General features: G+C 38.7%; 2 protein-coding genes and 1 long non-coding RNA gene across 6 annotated transcripts in view; 1 reads left to right on the top strand and 2 right to left on the bottom strand.

The window, feature by feature from the left end:
- Nucleotides 1-25,090, bottom strand: part of LOC104120894 (uncharacterized) — a 119,087-nt gene that overhangs the window by 8,236 nt on the left and 85,761 nt on the right. Inside the window, exon 5 of one of the 3 annotated variants that reach the window (XM_070177071.1) lies at nt 21,719-21,945. The exons of the other annotated variants lie outside the window; for them this stretch is intronic. Within the exon in view, the coding sequence (XP_070033172.1) occupies nt 21,914-21,945 (32 nt within the window). The 3' untranslated portion in view covers nt 21,719-21,913. Of the gene's footprint in view, nt 1-21,718; nt 21,946-25,090 lie in introns of those variants that run through there. 3 annotated transcript variants of the gene reach the window in all.
- On the top strand, nt 18,981-24,997 carry LOC104111995 (uncharacterized). The gene is made up of 2 exons (XR_689885.4): nt 18,981-19,242; nt 23,186-24,997. It is a non-coding gene; the product is annotated as an uncharacterized lncRNA (long non-coding RNA).
- LOC104111994 (uncharacterized) lies at nt 21,719-23,333 on the bottom strand. 2 transcript variants are annotated; one of them, XM_070177074.1, is made up of 3 exons: nt 23,260-23,333; nt 22,557-22,895; nt 21,719-22,116 (listed from the first exon to the last, which is right to left on the bottom strand). In XM_070177074.1, the coding sequence occupies exons 2-3, from the start codon at nt 22,886-22,888 to the stop codon at nt 22,020-22,022; spliced, it is 429 nt and encodes a 142-aa protein (XP_070033175.1). In that variant the 5' UTR covers nt 22,889-22,895; nt 23,260-23,333; the 3' UTR covers nt 21,719-22,019. The 2 variants fall into 2 exon arrangements, with proteins under 2 accessions (XP_070033175.1, XP_033516096.1); XM_033660205.2 differs by having other exon boundaries at nt 22,557-22,899; nt 23,243-23,310.

The following is a 25,090-nucleotide window of genomic DNA, read 5'->3' as shown; positions in this document are numbered from 1 at the left end:
TCCTCACTCAATATAATACACTCCTCTTTCTTCATTAGAAAAGGATCTGAAGACACATTATGGACACATATAGACTGCCTTAAGATTTTCCTCTCTTTCAAAAGAAAAACTTCTGAAAATCAACCTTGATCTTTTAGAATAAAAAATATACATTCCTTTCCTATTTTTAAAAATCTGGTCGTCTTCTTATTCTACTCGGTTTCATTGCTGCTGCTTTACTTCAAGCTTTTAGAGACTTATTTTCTTAAATGTTGTTTGCTTGCTGCTATCAAGGTATTTTCTTTTAACAATGTAAAGTTTTATTTTTGCTGGTTATCAAAAATTTCTACTTCATCTGAGCACTGCATGAATCATGTTGTTTGAAGTTGTTTGGTTGAGAGTTATGTATGAAAGTATGTAGAGTTAATTATTTATACTGTTTTAGGCAATTTAAGTTATGTTAGCTTCATGTTAAAGGATTCTGAAAAAATTATAAAATATGTTTAAAGCTTCATGTAGTCATAAGATCGGTATGTTCGAATAGTAAAAACAAGATAGCATTCTTTTTCCTAGAAAATTTGTTAGATTAGTAGTAGGCAGATTTGTTATCACTTTCCATGTTAGTGAGATGTAATAATTTAGTTCTGTTTTATATTATATCCTCTCATACAATGCGTTAGTTAGTAGCTTTACTATGTCATTAAATAATTAAAATATAGTAATTCCAATGCTATTAGTTAAAAATCATAAAAAGCTAGATTTTACAAGCAACCTAACAGTAATTAGGGCACGAATTCAGACCCAAATCAATTGGGTCCATGAGATTGTACTCTGGGTCTTTGGCTAATAAAAATGAGTTGATTAAAGACCTTTACACTTTAAGATTTTCAAATGCAAATGAGTTTTAAAACTTATCACTATGTTAATATAAGAAATAGGAGATCTAAGCAATCAAAAGAAAATTATCCAATTTTAATTTTGGTTCGTGTCCCCAGACCCTTTTTAGTTTTCTGTTTTAAAAGATAAACAAAATATAGGTAAAATCTGATAATTGTTGTTATAAATTTTAATTTCAAACTCATTCACACAAATATACACTGGCCAGAGTCACATGAACTCATTATCACTAGGCCCAAATGTCTTTAGTTAATTTTATTTAGTTGTCCATAAAAATTAATATTGGGCCAGAGTCATTTGGACTCATCATAAGACCCAGATATTTCTAAATTAAATATGTTTAATTGATTGAATGGTTAATAACATTGAGTTGGGCCAGAGTCACATGGACTCATTATCACCAGGCCCAAATGTCTTTAGTTAATTTCATTTAGTTGTCCATAAAAATGAACATTAGGCCAGAGTCATTTGGACTCATCATCAGGCCCAAATCTTTCTGAATTAAATATGTTTAATTGATTGATTGCTTAACAACATGGTATTGGGCCAGAGTTATTTGGACTCCATGATCACTAGGCCCAAATCGTTTGGACTGAATTCATTTAGCTGCCTTAAAATATGCATTGGGCCAGAGTCAATTAGACTCAAGCAGGCCCAAATCCTTTTGAACTGAATCCATTAGCTAGGCCCATTAACGAAAATATATGTCTTGGGTTAGAGTTCATTTGGACTCAATCCTTATCAGACCTCAAACTTTAAATCGGGGACCTCTTGACAGATAATACATAGGCTGCCCCCATCTAATGCAAACAATCATATCACCTAGTATTAAACATTTACACTTAGCCATATGACATAGAGTATTTAGTTTAGAGACATAAGCATAACTTAAGGTATTTATAATCAACTTAATTATTACAATTATGTACACGCACGCGTGACATAGTTGTGATGCCAAAAACAAACTAAGGTACATGTTCGCGTGACCATGGTCAAACAATCTTAGTAAATAAAATGCCTTAATTAAACACTCGTAAAAATGCTTTAGGCGCGGATTTTAAACTACTATCGTGAATGCGTACATGCCACGTGACGTGATCCCGATATCCAAAATTAATCGAGGTATGCGTTCACGCAACTTCAGCCAAACAATCTTAAATTAATAAAGCACAATTAATTGTGTACTCGTTCACGTGACATGATTTTAGTGCCCCAAACAAAGCAGACTTACACACATGTAGTCTGTTTCAAAGATTAAATCGATAAATGTCATAATTAAAAGTGGTAAAAGGTAAAATATACTTAGGTTTTAAAATATGTGATTAAACAATCTAATTAAGTCATATATGATTAAAGAGATCGTGCTAAAACTACGGAATTCGGGAGTGCCTGACACCTTCTCCCGAGTTAATAGAATTCCTTACTCGATTTTCTATGTCCGCGGACCATAAACCGAGTCAAATTTCCTCAATTTGGGATTTAAAATAAATCGGTGACTTGGAACACCCTAAATATTCCAAGTGGCGACTCTGAAAAAAATAAAAATAATCTCAATTCGAATAATGTCACTTAAATTAGAAAAATTCCCTTATCCCCTATCCCTATCGGAAAAAAGGAGGTGTGACAGTTCTGGCGACTCTGCTGGGGATCGAACCCAAAATCTCTGGTTCAGGGTTCCAGAATTCGAGCTTGTAATGTAATTTGTACTTGGCTTTATTCATTATTGATAATACTGTATTTGTGGGCCTAATGTGCTAATTGCCGCTCATTTACCGCTTTGAGATTATTTGAACTTTATTACTGTCTTCTTACACCTCCTTTTTGAGTCTTCTAAAATATAGTGCATACGTATGCGTGGCCCAATTTTATGTTAGAGATCGTACCAAATAGAACGAGGATGGATCAGCCACTAGGCCGGATAGACTTTCGTGCTCCCGGTACATCGCTCCCACCTTGGCTCAAGCTGTCCGCTTGGGTGAGCCATGTCTAGAACACACCCCAGGTTTAAACCTAGAATAACATAGCCTCATGCTGGATCCCTAGTAGGAACGTTTGTTTGCATCATGTGCATTTGACTTTTGGGGACTCAACACAGGGGTTGGGTCCGTCTAGGACAAGTGTACCCGAAATAAAAGACCATCCTGATGCATCTTACGTGCTATGTGCGCATTTATTTTTTTCGGTTTGTTTGTTGACCGGTTAAGAAAATAAAAACAACAGAAAAACCAAGAGTGAGGTAGGATAGAAAATTCACCCAGTTCTGAAAATTCCGGTATTTGAAAATGCCTCGAAACTCTGCCAAAATATTTTGAAAAAGAGAGAGAAAAAGAAAATGCATTTCAAAGTAAGTCAATATCATGCTTTTCCAATGATGTCAAAACTGACCGAACTATGCGGGCCTGATTCTCACCGGATGTGAGATACGTAGGCAAACCTCATCGGTGTCGACCCCAATTTTCTAACCAAATAAATAAAGTATGTCCATTGGTCAAAAAATAAAACCGACCCAGCTTCGGCCAAGTCCTGCGCCATTTGTGCCGGAATAGCCTTAGAATACCTTTAAATTGTCGAAGGTCTATTCTCGCCAAGAACGTACATGTCTGTCAATAAGGCATCACTTTTTCCCATAAAGTGCCTTACCCCGGCCTCAAAATTTTATTTGAAAGTAGGAAGGGGCCATTATTGCAAAGATGACCATTTTGGCCAATGCTGCACAAATAGCCACCTTCAGGTGATTTCCCTTTGAAAAATTGAGAACTGATTTTTGCAAAAGAATCCGCTAGTCTGTCTTTTGAACTAGAATCAACCCTAACCATTCACATGTACAAAATAAACACTGTCCAGAACCCGCCGTTAAATGTTATAGAGCAGGCTCCACTGCAGCTTCAAATGTGATGGTATGACTTGGGTAAAGATGGTCAAGACTGGGTAGTAGAACATTTGGGTGCTCTCACGGATATTATGAAAGTCAAGCCTCAGAATTATCTAATAAAGGCTTTAGTGCCCTTCTGGGATCCCGTTCACAATGTCTTTCACTTCTCGGACTTTGAGCTCACTCCCATTCTGGAGGAAATAGCCGGATATATTGATTTCGGCCGGGACTTAAGAAAACAACAACTTATATTCCTAAGGCCTCCCTCTATGCGTCGGTTCTTTGATATCTTGAACATCAAAAAACAAATAAAGAAGAACAATGTAAACGATGGATGCTGCTCTTTCTACTTCCTGTACTCCAGGTATGGACATCCAAATGGGTTTGAAACGTATGAAAGGGTTGAACAACAAGCAAAGTAAAAATACTTGGAAAACTCATCATCGCTTTGCTTTCATAGTGGCACTCCTAGGCATCATGGTCTTCCCAAATGAAAAAGGAACAATAGATATCTGTATGGCTAGAATTGCACAAGTCCTAACTGCCAAAGAAGATCACACACTTGCTCCACTTATATTGTCGGATATCTATCAGATATTAACCCAGTGTAAGGCTGGGGCGACATTCTTTGAAGGTTGCAATATCCTTCTACAAATGTGGTTAATTGAATATCTTCGCCATTATCCGAAATTTATAAGTTACGGCCCAAGAAAGAGCAACTTCATTAAGAGTTATGAGGAGAGGGTAAAAGATTATAACTCTCTAGAAGGGGTTGAAGCTTGGATCGCCCACTTGAGAACTTTAAAGGCGAATCAGATTGAGTGGACTTTAGGATGGCTCCCAGTGAGGGAAGTCATATACATGATAGCCACAAAAAATTATTTGCTATTGATGGGCTTGAGAAGTGTCCAACCATATGCGTTGCAAAGGGTTCTAAGACAATTGGGAAGGTATCAAGTAGTTCCTGAGGATGAAGACTTGAGTGTCCAAGTTATTGAGCTACATCCCGAAGCCCCACTTCCCGAAGCTTTAATTCAACAAATTTGGAATGGGTGTCGATACTTAAAAGAGGACACCCAAGTGCCTGATCTTGCCAAAGGCGAAGTAAATCTGGGCTATGCCGCATGGTTCGAAAAAAGGAATTGCATTGATGAGGAACCGGAGACCGAGCCAGAAAGGCCCGCCAAGAGGCCTCATGTTCAAGCTTTTGATGACAAAGTCCGAGAACGTTTGGCTTGGGGAGAAAAGGAAAAGAAATATAAAGCCACCATCCATGCCTTAGAGGAAAAGTTGAGGAACCTCGCATTCGACAATGACTTACAGGCACAGGTAACCGAAGGTAAAAAGAGAAAATTGACCCGAGAGAACGAGGCACTCCGAGCCCAACTCCGGGACATGAGGATAGCCATCGAAACTCTTGTAAGGAGCGAGAGAGATGAAAAAATCATCAATAACTTAATAATGAAGGTACACAACTATGCAGCTGACTTGATAAAGGCCGAAAAAGATTTGCTAAATGCTCAAACAAAGTTGGCCAAAGGAGCAGAAGAACAGGCCCACCATTTGAGACAAAAATATGGCAAAGAAATAACAATTCTAAAGGAAAAGTTTTTTTCCCTTGGGAATGAAATGGTCCAGCAAACCAAAGATTTTAAGACAAAAAGGAGCACTGCTACGCACTAATTTGCCAACTAGAAGAAAGCGTGCAACAGCTACAGGACCAAAACAATACCAACGCACAAGTGTTGGAGGCTCGGGCGTAGCAAATTGGGCGTCTACTTCAAGAGAAAGGAGTTATCAGAACCAGGATTAAGGAGATAGCTGATTATGTCGTGATAAAATGTCATGAGTGTGAAGACATGACTAGGTCCATGTTTTTCGCTTCTATGATGACCTTCGTCTACCAGGCAATGGATAACTTAGACCATCTTCAAGAAGATATTGCGTGAAGGCCCGCGCAAAGACCAGCTAATGCCCCACAGGCTCCAAGAAGACCAGTAGAGGCTCTCATGTACTTTTGACTTTCCAATTTTCGAGTCTGTACTTTACTGCTTTCTAGAGTTTTGTTCAAAATTGGTTTGTCATTTATTTTGAGTCTGTATTGTTTTTCTTTATAGTCATTAGTTCTCTAATTCCCTGTAATGAAAAACCAAATAAAAGAGATATCTTTGTTAATGAAATGAAAAAAACAATGTGCTTTGTTACTTCATACTTATCCCCTGAACTACTTAATGATCTGATTCATGCGGCGTCATGATACGTAGGCAATACATGTAGGATTTGTTCATAACCCTAAATAAAGTAATTAAGAAAAAAAAAGAGAGACAATAAAGCCGGGATGAAACACACAGCCGTTGCAAAATATTTAGGAAAATGTTTAACTGTTTAGGTGCATTGCATCGCCCAATATGCAATTCCCTATGTGTTAAATGTCTCAAACTAACCGGTTTGTTGTGTGTGCTCTAAAAGAATAGGTTCTATTTTTAGGTGGTTGGTTTTGTGGTGGTAATATGGCTTCACACCCTATTTTATGAGATCTAAAGGAAGTATGGCCATGACCTCAGAAAGTCATCTACCCATCATTGAGCCCGAGGATATCCCGGTATCGGTTATCCCGCAGTCAGAGTCAGCAGCTGCTGAAGAAAATATAAGGCTACGATGTCGTATGCTAGAAATATGGGACGCATGGTCCAACGGCAGGGAACCACCCAGTACTATCCCTAGATTTCGTGAATTGCTCCCCAGGACGGGAGGAACCACCAATGTCCCTATCCCAGTGACCAACCCATTCATCTCGTTTGGGTACCCCACCATGTCAACCAACTTCGCTGGTATGCCTTCTGAGGTTCGCCCCCAGGCACCATCTTCAGCAATATCATCTATAGTGTTCACAGCACCACCAGCCTCTAGCATGGCACAACCAACACTGCCTTGACAAACCTTTGAACCATCAACTTTTACTTTCCAAGCTCCCCAATTCCAATTGGACACCACTCGGGTTACCCCAAATTCCTATCCTCAGCACCCACAATTTGAGTCTCCCGTAGAACATGAGAAAGTCGTGAGGAATCCTGAACAAGAAGAGATAGCACGAAAAATGAAAAGCATCGAACAAAGCCTCAAGAACATGCAGGGCCTGTGTGGCCAGAAGAGCATTTCATATGCGGATCTGTGCATGTTTCCTCACGTGCATTTACCCATCGGCTTCAAAACACCAAAGTTCAAAAGATATGACGGGCATGGAGACCCGACTGCTCATTTAAAGCGATATTGTAACCAACTGAGGGGTGCCAGTGGAAAAGAGGAGCTATTAATGGCCTATTTCGGAGAAAGCCTCACCTGAATTGCTTCTGAGTGGTATATGGACCAAAACATCTCCTGTTGGCATATATGGGATGACCTAGATCGGGATTTCATAAGGCAATTCCAATACAATGTGGACATAGCTCCAGACAGAAATTTTTTATCCAACCTCAAAAAGAAAGCTTTGGAAAGCTTCCGAGAATACGCTATCAAATGGAGTGAACAAGCGGCCAGAGTAAAACCCCCGATGGATGAGACCGAGATGGTCAGTGTCTTCTTAAAGGCCTAAGATGCCGATTATTTCCAAAACATGATATCTGCCATGGTCAAACCGTTCGCGGAGGCCATTAAAATTAGAGAAATGGTAGAAAATGGCCTAAAAACAGGCCGCATCTTAAGTCAATCAGCTTTAAGAGCCACTTCCCAAGCCATTCAGAGCGGCTCGGGAGGTTTGACCAACCGAAAGAAAAAAGAAGAGGGAGCCATGATGGCTTCAAGCTTAAGAAATTCTCGGCGACCCCGGGATTATTCCGGTCCGTCTTCCAGGGTCCCGCAACATTATTACCCCCACCAGGATGCAGCCTATGTTATGGCCCCTCATCCTTATGCAGTAATGAATGCCCAACCATACACCAGGCCATAACAGCATTACAACCAAAACAGAGCTCTACCTCCAAGAAACAACCCTCCTCACCAAGCTCCGTATAATCCCCGTCCACCACAGAATAATTACCAATATAACACCCTTCCCCGTGAACCACCCAGGAAAACTGACTTCACCCCCATCGGTGAATCTTACTCCAGCCTCTTCCCAAAATTAGACCAAATAGGCATGTTACAGCCTGTACCTCTGAATAGACAGAACCCGGAATCTCCATCCTACAGGCGAAGTACCAGGTGCGCTTACCACTCAGGGACGGAAGGGCATGACACTGAAGCTTTTTGGACCCTTAAGAGAGCAGTCGAGAATCTGATAGAACAAAAGCGGGTAGTGTTAAGGGACGAGGAAGTCCCTAATGTAACTAACAACCCGTTACCGGCCCACAACAACAGGCCGGTCATCGGGATGATCTGTGAAGACAAAGAATTCGACCCCGCATTAAAAGCGATTATTGCCATTGCTGATTCAGAGAAGAAAACTAAAGCAGTGGCAAAACAGGTCAGGGATGAGAAAAAGATGAATTCCACTCCCCAAAATAAAGAAAAGGACGAGGAAGCAAAGACAGGGGCAACACCTGCCAAAGGCCATTCTCTACGTCCCAAGAGCCCCCAGAAAGGGACAACTCATTTTAAGCCCTCCCAAGAGATTAAAGCAGAGGAAAACCATACCAAATCTACCAAAAATGTATGTACCAAAAGGGACTTACGTGGCACGGAGGCCAGTCATTCCACCTAGGCTGGATGAGCCTTTAACCATTAGCCGCATGCCACAAAATCCAATAAAAGACACCACTATCGTCCCTTGGAACTACAATAAGATAATTGTCACATATAAAGGGAAGGAATTTAAAGGGGAAGTTAATGAAACAAACTAATCTGGGAAGTATCATAACCCAGAAGAATTGAACAAAACCAAGCAGAAGCATTTCCCCCTCAAAAAGCCTGTAATTTCTGAAGAAGCGGAGTAATTCTTACGGAAGATGAAAGCCTCGGAGTATGCTGTAATTGATGAACTGAGAAAAGCCCCCTCCCAGGTTTCACTCTTGTCTCTACTGATGAGCTCAAACGAACACCAAAAGGTGCTTCTAAAGACGCTAAATGAGGTGTATGTTCCAATTGAGACCACAGTTGAACAGTTAGAATGAATGGCAGAGCGATATTTTGAGGTCAACCGAATCTCCTTTAGCCGAAAAGACTTGCCTCCTGAAGGAGCCGCCCACAACAATGCCCTTCACTTGACTTTCAAGTGTGAGGGATATTATGTGAAAAGGATCATATTGGACGGCGGGTCCAAAGTCGATATTTGCCCTCTATCAACATTGCAGAGGATGAAAATTGGGACTGAAAAGATCAAACCAAACAATGTTTGCGTGCGTGCTTTCGATGGTGTCAAGAGGGACACGATAAGGGAGATTGACTTAATCCTAACCATTGGCCCGTAGATTTTGAAGTAACATTCCAAGTTCTGGACATGGACACTTCCTATAACTTTCTGTTAGGAAGACCATGGATCCATGCAGCAGAAGTCTTGCTCTCTACTCTCCATCAAATGGTCAAGTTCGAACATGAGAACCAAGAAATAGTGGTCCATAGAGAAGATGAACAGTCAATCTACAGGGATCCTCAGTCACATACCTCGAGGCAAGAGAGGGAAGCGAACACATCGTCTACCAAGCCTTTGAAATTGTGCTCGCCGACCAGTGCGAGGAAGGAACCCCATGTCCTCAACCTTGTTATCAAGCGCATCAATCATGGTCGCTAGCAAAATGATCAAACATGGGTACAAGCCTGGAAAAGGGCTCGGGGTATCCTTACAGGGCATCACAGAACCCGTCACCTTGGCTGCCAATAAGAAATTCTTTGGCATAGGTTTCCAAGCCACCGATGCCGACAAAAAATGGGCCGATAAATGTAAGAAAGATGGGTGGGTTTTGCCTCAGCTAATCCCGCACCTCGCCAAATCATTTGTTAAGCCAAGATATATAGAAGAAGAAGAAGAGGCCTTCACGACCGATGAAGTTGAGGATGTGAAGCAATGAGGAAAATTATCTACGAAGTCCACTTGGTCCAACCGGGCGAAGGCTCGAGCACTGCTGTGTGCAATACCTGTGGACCAATGCTAAATTGCAAAACTGGTAGGCTACTCCATTCCCAGTCAGGCGGGAATCCCGGTAGTTTAGTCTTGCCATCTTTTCTACATTCCGAGTTATTTCAGGGTGTAACTCGAATGCTTTTAGTTTTGTTGTCTTTTTAAATTCCGATGTAAACCATCCTATCTTCAAATTCAATGAAATGAAATCAATATTTCATCGTCTGTGAATCTTTCCCTGTTATTCTTTCTAATTTTGCTATTTTTCTTTTCTTTCTCTTTTTAGTTCTAATAATGCGGACTTAAATAACATAACATGGTTGCAGACTTCATGCCCAGATCCAAAAACACTGTCTAACTGTGAAATAATGAATCAAGAACCAAAATATGATAAAGATGAGGCTTTTAGCAAAATAAATCGAGAATTGGAACAATTTGAGAATACGCCTAAGCCAACCCTAAATAAAACCAAGCCAGTTAATTTGGGCAGTTCAGAAGAGGTCAAGGAGACCATGATAAGTATTCAATCCGAGGAAAAAACTAGAGATGCATTGATCCAACTTTTGTTTGAATTTAAAGACGTGTTTGCATGGTCTTGTGACGATATGCCAAGGCTAAGTGTCGATCTAGTGGTACACAAGTTGCCAACTTATCCCGGTTGTCCACCTATCCAATAAAAGTAAATAAAGTTCAAAATAGTTATCAGCGATAAGATTAAAGAAGAGGTTGCGATAAGATTAATGATCCGAGTAGTCTGATACACCACATGGTTGGCCAATATAGTCCCAGTACCAAAGAAGGACGGGAAGATCCGAGTATGTGTTGATTACAGGGATTTGAACAAAGCAAGCCCCAAGGACAACTTACCGTTACCAAACATCCACATTCTTATCGACAATTGTGCCAAACATGAGATACAATCTTTTGTGGATTGTTATGCTGGGTATCACCAAGTCCTGATGGATGAAAAAGATGCATAAAAGACAGCTTTCACCACACCATGGGGGACTTACTGTTACAGGGTCATGCCATTCAGTCTGAAGAATGCCGGGACAACTTACATGAGGGCTATGACTGCCATTTTTCATGAACCGATGCACCGGGAAATTGAGGTGTATGTGGATGACGTGATCATTAAGTCCAAAATGCAGGGAGACCATGTGAAGGATTTGAGAAAGTTCTTTGAGTGCCTGTGCAGGTATGATTTGAAATTGAATCTGGATAAAATGTGCATTTGGAGTTCCATCTGGGAAGCTTTTGGGGTTTATAGTCAGTCGGAGGGGTATTGAGTTGGATCCAACAAAGATAAAATATATCCGAGATCTGCCACCTCCGAAAACCAAGAAAGAGTTCATGAACTTGCTGGGAAGGTTGAATTATATTAGTAGGTTTATCGCTCAGCTTACTACCACGTGTGAGCCCATATTTAAGCTGCTAAAGAAAGATGCAACGAATAAAAGGACAGATAAGTGTCAAGAAGCTTTTGACAAAATCAAAGAATATTTGTCAAATCCGCCGGTGTTGGTTCCGCTGAGCCTGGAAGACCTTTGATCTTGTACTTAAATTGTTCTAGAGAATTCTTTTGGTTGTGTCCTCGGACAACATGATGCGACCGGGAAGAAAGATCAAGCCATATACTATTTGAGAAAGAAATTTACTGGTTATGAAGCCAAGTACACTTTGTTGGAAAGAACTTGTTGTGCTTTAACTTGGGTCGCTCAAAAGCTTAGACATTATTTGTTGGCTTATACCACATATCTCATAACCAGAATGGATCCCCTGAAGTACATATTCCAGAAACCAATGCCTACGGGAAGGTTGGCAAAATGGCAGATCCTGCTCACTGAGTTTGACATTGTCTATGTCACCCACACAGCCATGAAAGCCCAAGCCTTAGCCGATCATTTAGCTGAGAACCAGGTTGATGATGAATACCAACCCCTAAGCACTTACTTTCCGGATGAGGAAGTAAACTCAGTTGAAATAATTCTAGAGCACACAAATGCTTGGAAAATGTTCTTTGATGAAGCTGTAAATACAAAAGGTGTCGGGATTGGGGCAATTTTGATTTTGCCTACTGGTCAGCACTATCCGGCCAGAACCTGGCTTCGGTTCTTCTGTACGAATAACACCGCTTAATACGAAACTTGTATCATGGGCATGAACATGGCAATTGAGATGGATATAGAAGAATTATTAATCATGTGAGATTCTGATTCGATCATTCGGCAAGCACAAGGCAAATGGGAAACTCAAGATATCAAGCTTATCCCATATAGACAGCATGTGGAAGATCTTAGCAAATGGTTCAAATCCTTTGAATTCAGGTATATTCCTCAATTTCACAATGAGTTAGCGGACGCATTAGCTACCTTAGCTGCAATGCTGCCATATTCGGGCAATGTCCATATTGACTCGTTGGAGATTCAAATCCGAGAAAGACATGGTTATTGCAACACGGTTGAAGTAGAATCAGATGTCCAACCATGGTATCATGATATTAAAAGGTTCTTGAAAACAAAGGAATACCCTGAGTAGGCCAATAGAGACCAAAAGAGAACCATTAGAAGGCTTGCCAGCAGTTTCTTCTTAAGTAGAGAAGTGTTGTATAAGAGAACTCCATATCTGAATCTTTTAAGGTGTGTAGATGCCAAAGAAGCGGAAAAGATTATGAACAAAGTGTATTCAGGAGTATGCGGGCCCCACATGAATGGATATGTCCTGGCAAAAAAAATCCTGCGGGTAGGTTATTACTGGATGACCATGGAAAAGGATTGCTTCAGTTTTGTCCAGAAGTGCCATCAGTGTCAGATACACGGTGACCTGATTCATGCACCTCCTTCAGAGTTGCATCCTATGTCAGCACCTTGGCCGTTTGTTACTTGGGGTATGGATGTCATTAGGCCGATCGAGCCGAAAGCCTTAAATGGGCACAGATTCATCTTGATTGCCATTGATTACTTCACAAAATGGGTCAAAGCGGTCACTTTTAAAGCCATCACCAAGAAAGTAATGGTGGACTTCGTACATTCTAACATTATCTGTCGCTTTGGTATTCCGAAAACTATCATTACTAACAATGCCGCAAATCTGAACAGTTATTTGATGAGGGAGGTATGCGAACAGTTTAAAATTATGCATCGTAATTCTACCTCTTACCGACCTAAAGCCAATGGTGTCGTTGAAGCGGCAAACAAAAACATCAAGAAGATCCTCAGGAAAATGATCCAAAGTTCTAGGCAACGGTATGAGAAGCTTCCTTTCGCATTATTAGGATATCACACAATCGTGCGCACATCGGTTGGGGCCACGCCTTACTTATTGGTCTATGGCACTGAAGCTGTAATACCTGCAGAAGTTGAAATTCCCTCTTTTCGAATCATTGTTGAAGCTGAGATCGAGGATGATGAATGGGTCAAGATTCAGCTGGAACAATTAACTATGATTGACGAAAAGCGAGTGGCCGCAGTTTGTCGCGGGCAGTTATACCAACAAAGAATGGCTCGTGCTTACAACAAGAAAGTGCGGCCTAGAAACTTCATAGTGGGGCAACTCGTTCTAAGACGTATTCTCCCGCATCATGAAGAAGCAAAAGGCAAGTTTGCTCCGAATTGGAAAGGTCCATACATTATAAGAAAACTGCTGCCAAAAGGTGCATTGTACTTGGGAGATATTGAAGGAAATGACCCCAAAACAGCTGTCAATGCGGATGCGGTCAAAAGGTATTATGTTTAATCCCTTTCAAGTTCTTAACACTCTCCAGTTGGGATGACTAAGGCTTTCATTCTCGCTACCCAAACACTATCAATTTTTTGTAAACCCTTTGAGCCGGTTACTCTTCTTTGATCACCCTCCTTGGAACCTGAAAGTTCAATTATTAAAAAAGTAAAAAATAAAAAAAATCAAATCAATCAATCAAAACAAAAACGAAACAAAAACAAAATATTTCCTTGAACTACATTCGACTTGATTCCAAAAGGATACGTAGGCAGCCTTACTCTGGGGTTTAGTCACACCAAAATAAAAATCCAAATTCCCCCGAAGATGAAACTGGGGCAGAATTTATAATGGTTTGGCGACGCTTTTGCCTGAAAGGTTCCAAAGTTGTAATTCAATTCAAATTCTTCCCAAATCCTATTCAAGTCCTTCCGATCAATCGGTAAAGATGTCCTAAATTGGAGGATACAGTTACTCAGATCTGATACAACCAAACGAGAGAAATAAAATGAGAGAGTCTTATCGGTGAAAACCCATACGGGCACCATGAGGCGATGGTAAGCAAAGAAATTGAAAATGAGAGAGCCTCGTTAGTGAAAACTCACAAAGAGTACTACAAGGCGATGGTGAGAAGAGAAATGAGAGAGGTTAGCTGGTGAAAACCCGCAAAGGGCACCACTGATCGAAAAAAGGATAATTGGTCGCTGACATAGACATAGTCCTGGGCAAGGTTTCTCAATCTTGAGGTATAAGTTATGGTGGATTTCTGAGAGTTGGACGGTTCGCACAGATCGGGCATCCAGTCCAAGAGGCATGTCATTTTCATTGAAGTCCGCATACACTCCAGATAAGTCATTCTTTCCTTTCCTCGAAAGGGATACCTCTTGTCTAAATTCATTTATCCATTCCGTTGTTTATTTTCTTTCAATCCCTTTTGGTCTAATTCTATTCTAAATTGAGACAAAAAAAGGATGGAAAGACCGATCTATAAGGTTCTCATTTGATACAAGCTAGTATGCAAAAAGCGTCCAGCCTCGGCAGGCGCATCGAGTCGACCTCGACCGGCCATGATAGCTGATACTTCGAAATCAAGAATTCCCAAAAGGAAAGGGATTAAAGTCAAAGTGCCACAAGGGAAAAATAAAGTTAACGAAGGTTAAGTCCCACGTGATTAACCGTCTTGATAAGATTTTGGAAAAGTCAAGATCTCCAGGGTTAGAAATGAAACCAATCCCCAGTGAGCCAGCAAGCAATCAAAATCTTCGTCCAAAAGACGGGCCAAGATCGAGTGACCAAATAATCAAGGCCATAAAACCAACCACCGTTTCAAACTGACAAATTGTTCTTTGTTGAAGAAAACAGGAAACAGGTGAAACCCGAAAGCAACCTTGCAAAAAGTAGGGGCAACCAAAAGGAAAACTGCGCAAGGGCTGGAAACAAGCTTTGCAACAACAACTTCAAAAGGGAAGTCTTCCCCAAATTTCTTTCCCGCATTCACTCATCCTCTAAAAAATAAAAGAAGAAAAGAAGAAATAATGTTGAAAATAATTCAAAGCTACGGTCTCTGATCCTCAGCTGCGTCTTTTCCAACATAGGGTCCCCACTCTCTAGTTGATACCAGCATAACCTGATAACTTTCCAACATAGGGTCTCCACTCCCTAGTTGATGCCAGCATAACCTGATGACTTTCCAACATAGGGTCTCACTCCCCAGTTGATGCCAGCATAACCTGATGACTTTCCAACATAGGGTTCCACTCCCTAGTTGATGCCAGCATAACCTGATGACTTTCCAACATAGGGTCTCCACTCCCTAGTTGATGATGCCAGCATAACCTGATGACTTTCCAACATAGGGTCTCACTCCCCAGTTGATGCCAGCATAACCTGATGACTTTCCAACATAGGGTTCCACTCCCTAGTTGATGCAAGCATAACCTGATGACTTTCTAACATAGGGTCTCCACTCCGTAGTTAATGCCAACATAACCTGATGACTTTCCAACATAGGGTCTCCACTCCCTAGTTGATGCCAACATAACCTGATGACTTTCCAACATAGGGTCCCACTCCATAGTTGATGCCAGCATAACCTGATGACTTTCCAACATAGGGTCTCCACTCCCTAGTTGATGCTAGCATAACCTGATGACTTTCCAACATAGGGTCCCACTCCCTAGTTGATGCCGGCATAACCTGATGACTTTCCAACATAGGGTCTCCACTCCCTAGTTGATACCGGCATAACCTGATGACTTTCCAACATAGGGTCTCCACTCCCTAGTTGATGCCAGCATAACCTGATGACTTTCCAACATAGGGCCCCACTCCCTAGTTGATGCCAGCATAACCTGATGACTTTCTAACATAGGGTTTCCACTCCCTTATTGATGCCAGCATAACCTGATGATTTTCCAACATAGGGTCCCACTCCCTAGTTGATGCCAGCATAACCTGATGACTTTCCAACATAGGGTTCCACTCCCTAGTTGATGCCAGCATAACCTGATGACTTTCCAACATAGGGTCTCCACTCCCTAGTTGATGCCAGCATAACCTGATGACTTTCCAACATAGGGTCTCCACTCCCTATTTGATGCCAGTATAACCTGATGATTTTTCGACATAGGGTCCCCACTCCTTAGTTAATGCCAACATAGGGTCCCACTCCCTAGTTGATACCAGCATAACCTGGTGATTTTTCCTAACATAAGGTCTCCAATCCCTAGTTTATTTTACTTTTAGGCATAGGGTCTCCACTCCCTAGTCTACATTTACTCCGGGTACACTATTCCAATGTTTTTATCGCTTTCGATAATGAAGTAGTATAGAATTTTGTTACAATAACTCACGAAATTTTCCTAGTGAAAACTAGGGCAGAAAATTTCGTTCGTTTGTTTTGATTCCTGAGCAGGTTATACCTTAAAGTACTGGGTTTGAGACGACCAAAAGAAGACGTCAATCCATAATAAAGAAAAAAAGAAAAAGAAAAACCCAAAGTACAGAAGCAGAGAAGGTATGGGCTGCTCAAGACGAGATTGAAGTCCCAAGTTTTGCATATCCCATCTTGATCCGAAAAGATGAAGAAGATTGAACCAGCACCTACAGCTAATAAGCATCAAGATTCAGATTAGAGTCTGCATAAAGAGCCAGCCAAGACTCAAGTCAAAACTTCAAAAAATTTACAGATAGGAATCTTGTAACTCGTAGTTGATAGGCTTAGTTAGCTTTCTTCATTTTTTACTTTGGTGTAATAAGGAGTTCAACAACAGTAACAGCAACAACAATAGTGAAATCATAGTTTTCCGGTAGTCCCAGCTACCAAAACCTTCAGAACTACACTAACCTGATTCCTTTATAGCCAAGGATATGTAGGCAATCTTTGAAGCAAGGTTCGGTCAAACATTTTCAAAACGTTTCCCATGGAGTATCAAAACGGGTAAAATTGGTCCATGAATGCTCACTTTGTCTTTGCCCGAAAACTCTTCGTGTTTCCGAGCAAAGAGGGACATCTGTGAGCATGTAATTTTTACCCTACCAAAATACTCCTACAAAATTAATAAATAAATTATTCATATTTATTTTTTTAGATTTCTTTTTAGGATTTTTGTTAATTATTAGAAATTATTTGCATTTAGTTGCATTTCTCATCTATTTTTAGCATTTTTGAAATCATAGAAAACAACAAAAATATTTAAATCCTCATCATATAGCATTATTAGGTTTTAATTAAATTTAGTATTTAATTACATAATTTGATCATATTATTAGAAGAAAATCACATAAAATGTTTTATTTTTGACATTTTTAGTTTTAGTGTTAAAATTAGTAATTTTTTCGTTTAATAATTGAAGATTAACTAATTATGTAAATAATACAAATAGATAGTTGGTTTAATTTTATAAATTAAGATAATTTAGCACTTAATTTAGGATTTGTTTAAATTAAATAGATTTTTAAAAGTTAATTAAATAAAATAGAGTTTAATTAGCCTAAAATCGGACTGGGCCAGTGTAAAACCTAGCACAATCCCCAAAATTTAGCCCAAAATACCCGAGCCCAATACCCAGAATCTGCCCAGCCCTATACTAATCCAAACGACGTCGTCTAAATGCCAGGCGATCCTGGTCGTTGATCTTCACAAGATCCAACGGCTCGGAACTCGCCTGTCACTTAATATATAAGTGTCCAAACCCTCTCCTACCCCCTCATTTCGTCTCCCCCCTCTCTCACATCTCTCTCTCTAACCCTAGAGACGACTCCGTCTCTCACCTCTCTCTAACCAAACCCTAGCCTCCCCAAAACGCTCCTCCCACGCCGCCGCCGGAAATCACCCTACGGCGGCGGTGGACCTCCAAAGCCACCCAAACTTACCCTATACACTCTCCTCACCTCCCTGAACCTCACCTTACCAACCAAATCCCCCAAAACCCCACCAATAATCATAGATCTTAGATCTAGGGTCTCCAAAACCCTAGATTTATTTTTCAAAACCCTAAATCCAACCTAGTCCGTTTAATAATCCTCCTGCCAAGATCTCCCATCAAGGATTTCAGATCCCAGATGGGAGTCTTGGCATGAGGGTTTTTAGCGATTAGATCTATTATTTTTTGGTATATTTTATGTTATTTCCTGTTTTTCATCTTTATATTTTGTGTCGATTATTGTTCTTCTTTCTTTATTTTATTTTATTTATTACTGTCTGATTTTCTGTTTAAATCGTTTAAATTAAACAAACTTAATATATATATATATATATATATATATATATATATATATATATATATATAAAATCAGTGCTTAGATATATTTTATTTTCCTTAATTTTTATATTATTACGCGTTTTATTCTGTGTTGTTACTGTTTTGTATCCTTTTTTGCTTTCTGTTTTTTTATTATTTATTTTTTATCTTTATTAGTTCTGAGTTTATTTTTAGTATTACTGCTGTGTTATTTATTTTTATTAAATTAATTTTCGTTCTTTTTTATTTATTTTTACTGTTATTTGGTTTGGTTAAGAACTGGGCCTCACTGAAGTGACCCGTTCTATTTGGCTCATAAATTGGGCCTGTCTATTTAGACAGGCCCATAACTTTGTAAAAGCTTAAGATCCTAAAGTCCTTCGGCCGAGAGTCACCCGACTCAGGCCCAGAACCAATCTGGTTCTGAGGTAATTCCAAGACCCTTAAGGGTCAGTTTTGGAATGCTAATTCTGAAAATTATTTAGAAAATATTAGAAACTTCTAGAATAGGGACAACTGTCCCAATGTTGAGTAGGAAAATAGGGATAAGATTCAAAAATATCCAAAAATTAGACACTTGTCCCTTTTCTGAGATAAGAAAGGTACTAAAAATTGGACAACTGTCCATTTCTGTTGAGAAAGATGTCATTTTCCTAATTTATAAGGAATTCTAGCAGATTCTTTTGTACCTAATTCTCATCCTTTTCACTCTCTCACTCTATATAATACACTCCTCTTTCTTCATTAGAAAAGGATATGAAGACACATTATGGACACATATAGACTGCCTTAAGATTTTGCTCTCTTTCAAAAGAAAAACTTTTGAAAATCAACCTTGATCTTTGAGAATCAAAAATATACATTCCTTTCCTATTTTTAAAAATCTGGTCGTCTTCTTATTCTATTGGGTTTTATTGCTGCTGTTTTACTTCAAGCTTTCAGATACTTATTTTCTTATCTGTAGTTTGCTTGCTGCTATCAAGGTATTTTCTTTTAACAATGTAAAGTTTTATTTTTGCTGGTTATCAAGAATTTCTACTTCATCTGAGCACTGCATGAATCATATTGTTTGAAGTTGTTTGGTTGAGAGTTGTGTATGAAAGCATGTAGAGTTAATTATTTACACTGTTTTAGGCAATTTAAGTTATATTAGCTTCATTTTAAAGGGTTCTGAAAAAATTATAAAATCTATTTAAAGCTTCATGTAGTCATAAGATTGGTACGTTCGAATAGTTAAAAAGAGAAAATCTTTCTTTTTTCTAGAAAATTTGTTAGATTAGTAGTAGACAGATTTGTTATCACTGTCCATGTTAGTGAGATGTAATAATTTAGTTTTGTTTTATATTATATCCTCTCATGCAATGCGTTAGTTAGTAGCTTTACTATGTTATTAAACAATTAAAATATAGTAATTCCAATGCTATTAGTTTAAAATCATAAAAAGCTGGATTTTACAAGCAACCTAACAGTAATCAAGGTACGAATTCAGGCCCAAATCAATTGGGTCCATAAGATTGTATTCTGGGTCTTTGGCTAATAAAAATGAGTTGATTAAAGGCCTTTACACTTTAAGATTTTCAAATGCAAATGAGTTTTAAAACTTATCACTTTAACATAAGTTAATATAAGAAATAGGAGATTTAAGCAATTAATAGGAAATTATCCAATTTTAATTTTGGTTCGTGTCCCCAGACCCTTTTTAGTTTTCTGTTTTAAAAGATAAACAAAATATAAGTAAAATCTGATAATTGTTGTTATAAATTTTAATTTCAAACTCATTCACACAATTATGCACTGGGCCAGAGTCACATGGACTCATTATCACCAGGCCCAAATATCTTTAGTTAATTTTATTTAGTTGTCCATAAAAATGAACATTGGGCCAGAGTCATTTGGACTCATCATCAGGCCCAGATCTTTCTGAATTAAATGTGTTTAATTGATTGAATGCTTAATAACATTGAGTTGGGCCAAAGTCACATGGGCTCATTATCACCAAGCCCAAATGCCTTTAGTTAATTTTATTTAGTTGTCTATAAAATTGAACATTAAGTCACAGTCATTTGGACTCATCATTAGCCCTAGATCTTTCTGAATTAAATGTGTTTAATTGATTGATTGCTTAACAACATAGTATTGGGCCAGAGTCATTTGGACTCCATGATCACTAGGCCCAAATCGTTTGGATTGAATTCATTTAGCTGCCTTAAAATATGCATTGGGCAGTCAATTAGATTCAAACAAGCCCAAATCCTTTTGAACTGAATCCATTAGCTAAGCCCAATAACGAAAATATATGTCTTGGGCTAAAATTCATTTGGACTCAATCCTCATCGGGCCTCAAACTTTAAATCTGGGCCTGTTTGACAGATAATACATAGGCTGCCCCCATCTAATACAAACAAATATATCACCTAGTATTAAACCTTTACACTTAGCCATATGACATAGAATATTTAGTTTAGAGACATAAGCATAACTCAAGGTATTTATAATCAACTTAATTATTACAATCATGTACACGCACGCGTGACATAGTTGTGATGCCAAAAACAAACCAAGGTACATGTTCGTGTGATCATGGTCAAACAATCTTAGTAAATAAAATGACTTAATTAAACACTCGTAGAAATGCTTTAGGCACGGATTTTAAACTACTATCGTGAATGCGTACATGTCCGCGTGACGTGATCCCGATATCCAAAATTAAATCGAGGTATGCGTTCGCGCAACTTCGACCAAACAATCTTAAATTAATAAAGCACAATTAATTGTGTACACGTTCGCGTGACATGATTTTAGTGCCCCAAACGAAGCAGACTTACACACATGTAGTCTGTTTCAAAGATTAAATCCATAAACGCCATAATTAAAAGCGGTAAAAGGTAAAATGCACTTAGGTTTTAAAATACGTGATAAAACAATCTAATTAAACCAGGTATGATTAAAGCGACCGTGCTAAAATCATGAAATTCGCGAGTGTCTGGCACCTTCTCCCGGATTAACAAAATTTCTTACCTGGTCTTCTGTGTTTGCGGAACATAAACCGAGTCAAATTTACTCGATTTGGGATTTAAAATAAACCGGTGACTTGGAACACCCTAAATATTCCAAGTGACGACTTTTAAAAAAATAAAAATAATCTCAATTCGAATAATGTCACTTAAATTGAAAAAAACTCCCTTATCCCCTATCCCTATAGAGAAAAAGGAGGTGTGACAAGTGTTGTTTAAAGTAAGTTGGGAAGACTCACCTAAGCCACTAGCCACAGTCCACAGCACTGTATTTAGGATTTAGAGTCAGTAGGTCTGGTTCTTTATATATATACTTTCTTTTATTCTTTTCTTACACATATAAGGCCCGAGCCTACGCTAGCAATTCCTTCCATTGGATACATAAAATTATTTTATTGGACCACCCCTACAAATGCAGTTGTTGAAACTTGAAAGACAGAAAGAATGCGAAATCTGAAGGGATTTCATTCATTGAACACTTTGTAAAGTTACAATGCAGTTAGACTTACAAACCCTTCTTTGAGCAACTACAAGGAAACTACTAAACAAGAAAAGAAAAACTAAAAGGAAAAGAAGAAAGGTCATTGAAGGTTATGATTTCTGGTAAATCTTCAGTAATAACTTAATGTCGCCGCATCCCTCAATATAATCCACTTTCTCTCAGATCACCTCCTAAAAAACAGAGAAATTAACAGATGTTAGTAAATAAACAATGGTGTTGGAAAGTAAAATATTGATAGGAAGTATCAGAATCGCATGGAAGATGTCTCACAAAAATCCCTAGGAATCTTGCATTTATAACATTCTTCTCTGCTTGCATAGTTGTGCATACCACATCCAATTCTGTCGATCAAGGAAGTTATGTTAGTTAAAATCCCAACTATAGTATGTCACCTGCACATATCAGTAGTAAAAGGAGGAGAATTGCGGCAGGCTAACAGTTAGCGTAAAACTAGTCAATCTTGTGATGATTCCTCATAATACAATGTTTTCTAGGAGTCCTAGTCTTATCAGAGATTTATATGCCAGTAGAAAATATAGTAAACTTCTAGTATTTTTTAATTTTATTTTGTATATTGTTGGTTTGAGATGAGTTTAACTAGAGCGATATTGGACAGTAGTGATGGTGTTGTTGCAGTATTGGACAGAGATGAGATTAAAAGGAGAGACATTAACCTTTAGGATTCATACAGTTAAGCCTATCTTGCTCGGGATTGAGGCGTAGTTGTTGTTATAGAGTAAGTGAACTGCATGGGAAATGAAATGTGTAAATATGAACTGACCTGCTGCAAATCCAATCACCACTCTTCCAACCAGGAATAGCACTTGCATCATATCCATAACCTGCTGATGCCATCACTCCTGCCCCAACAGCGTAATAATCACTTCTTAAGGCACCACATCTATAGCAGTTTGTTCGACTCGCATAGTTGTGAGAACCACAGTTCATCGCACTGCAATACCAGTCTCCAGCTAAGACTTCTGCTTTGTTTAGTCCATACATGGCAACATCAGCCGGCGTTGCATATTTAGGACAGCTGCATCGTTGGCATGCATCCCGTTTCTTGAAATTTATGTGTTGGCATGCAGCACACATCCAATCTCCACTGCTCATTTTATGTCTACCTGAAATTGAACTTGAAAATATGATGAGAACAAATTTTCATATGGGAAGTAAAATAGGCCATTAAATCTTATTGGTTATCCATCTTTGAGGCCTCATTCTATACATGGTTATAGTCAACAAGGTCTCAGTTCTATATGCTAGAACTGCATTGCTTACACATGAACAGTTATTTCATTCTAGGAAAAAATTTCGCAGCACATTAATCTTGTATTTAAGGGCCTAGTTTGTTTGAAAAACTTGGACTCAAGACTAAAGTTATTGTATTTTTCTTCCTTTTTTGTGTAGAAGCTGGAAGAATAATGAAATGAACCACAAAAGGAAACTAAATCATCGATGCCTCACCTTGATAATTTGAAGACTTGAACTTCTCAACTAGACGTAAACTTGAAGCTCAAGAAATGGTTTGCTGTAAGTGGTAATTTTGATGAATGGTTTGGGGAGGTATATATAGTTGGAAGACCTCATTGTTTGGGGCCCAAAGTTTACTTTTTGATCTGTTTTGTGACTTCAAACAGTTTCCTTAAATGAGATTCCACAAGATAGCGCAAATTTTCCAAAAAAGAGTTGGATAAACCAACTACTTTCCTTCCTTATTGACTGTAGAGGTATGGCTCTCTAAAGTTGTCAACTGTCATATTCATGCATGTGAAGCATATTTTCTTGCAGAAGTCCAATAATGCCCCTCCTTACCTGTTCGACTGTCCATTATTCTACTAAAAAGGAGCTCCTCAAAATATTATTCTTTGTTCTGTATCCATTTCTAGTAGGTGTTATGAGGGGAAGATGTTATGTGAAAGGTGGGGTTATTTTACCGCGTGATCTTGCTAAGATAGATGGACCCTTGAGATGATTTGGATTCTCACGCTTACACATTAGATTAGTGTGTGTAATCCACATTGCCAATGCAAGCAACTGCCTGACACGAAGGCTAACGTCGTTCAGGTGGAAAATGGTTCAGGTTCTAAAGGGGCAAAAACTGTGACAAAGTTTACCACCAAGGAATCAATTCCCTCATAATGCAAATTCAAGTCCTATTATTCTTATTGTGTAATATTCTTCTTAATAATTCAAAAGTGGACTTCTTTTCATCTCCTGTTTAGTCATGCATGTGTTAGAAATCAGAGCACTCTAGATATTATCAGACCAGTCCTTAGTTTCACCAAATAGATTGCTAAGAATGTTAACAGCTTTTATCGGTACAGACAGGTGATACATTAATTCGGAACAAAACATGAGAGTTGCATTATTCCTGACAGTATTTAATATATCAATTTTAAGAGAAATACCTCTTTCTTGACTGGTACCTGAGACAATGTATTAAGGTATACAATCACACGACGTTTACCTTTGTTTTTCATCAATTCTCTGAAGATTCTGAATGTGATGCATGGCACAAGATTTGAACTTTATGACTTTGAAGCCCTGTAATTGTTTTTATGATAAGTTATAAGGTTAACCATCTTTGACAATAATCAGTTTAGTGATCTCTCTCTTTTCATAAAAGGAAAAGGATTGTAAGGTTATACTATAACTTTTCCTTGGTTCAAAAGCCATAAAAGGAGAATGCTAATATCTGAGCTCCCTTACTAAAGGGATAGTTTATTATGCATTGGTAAGAGTTTTCAAGCAAAGATCCAAGAATTGACAAACTCTCCGCACAGTTATAAGTGGCAAGAAATGAGTGAATATTACACAATCTATGGTCATTGATGAGTCACAGAAAAAAATCCAGGCCTCTCATACAAACACATAACATGGTTTTCATAGTGAAGCAAATCAAGAGTAATCCGAGATTGACAATGAGTTGAAGTCGCTTGACCAGTTATTGGGACCGTGAATGCTGACATGGAAACTGTAGCTGATTCCACCTAAGCGCAGAAGCTCGCGTGTTGACATAGGATTTGATAAGGAGGAATCCTAATCACCATTTTTAACCAGACAAGATGAATATTCTGGATAAGAAAAACTCAGACAAAGTTTCATCCTTTATTCTATATGTGTGACCATTCTATAAAGGGGTCCAATCCTCAATAATACTTGCCAGAATCTACATCATAACGGTAATGATAAAAATAGCCGTTGCTTTTGAATTTTGCATATCCCTGTTGTGCTGTCAGAAGGTAAGTTTTAGCTTGTGCTTCTTTTGCTAATAGTGCTTAATTAAGATATATTTTTCTTATCTATACAAGC

Source organism: Nicotiana tomentosiformis, chromosome 6 (genome assembly GCF_000390325.3).
Source record: "Nicotiana tomentosiformis chromosome 6, ASM39032v3, whole genome shotgun sequence".
NCBI classification, from domain to species: Eukaryota; Viridiplantae; Streptophyta; class Magnoliopsida; order Solanales; family Solanaceae; genus Nicotiana; species Nicotiana tomentosiformis.
This window is presented reverse-complemented; position numbering and strand designations above follow the sequence as displayed.

Coding starts and splice junctions, on each gene's coding strand:
- LOC104111994 (XM_070177074.1), bottom strand. CDS start 22,888: ATGAGCAGTGGAGATTGGATGTGTGCTGCATGCCAACACATAAATTTC. Junction 22,117..22,556: donor GGTGATTGGATTTGCAGCAG/GTCAGTTCATAT, acceptor CTTGATCGACAG/AATTGGATGTGGTATGCACA.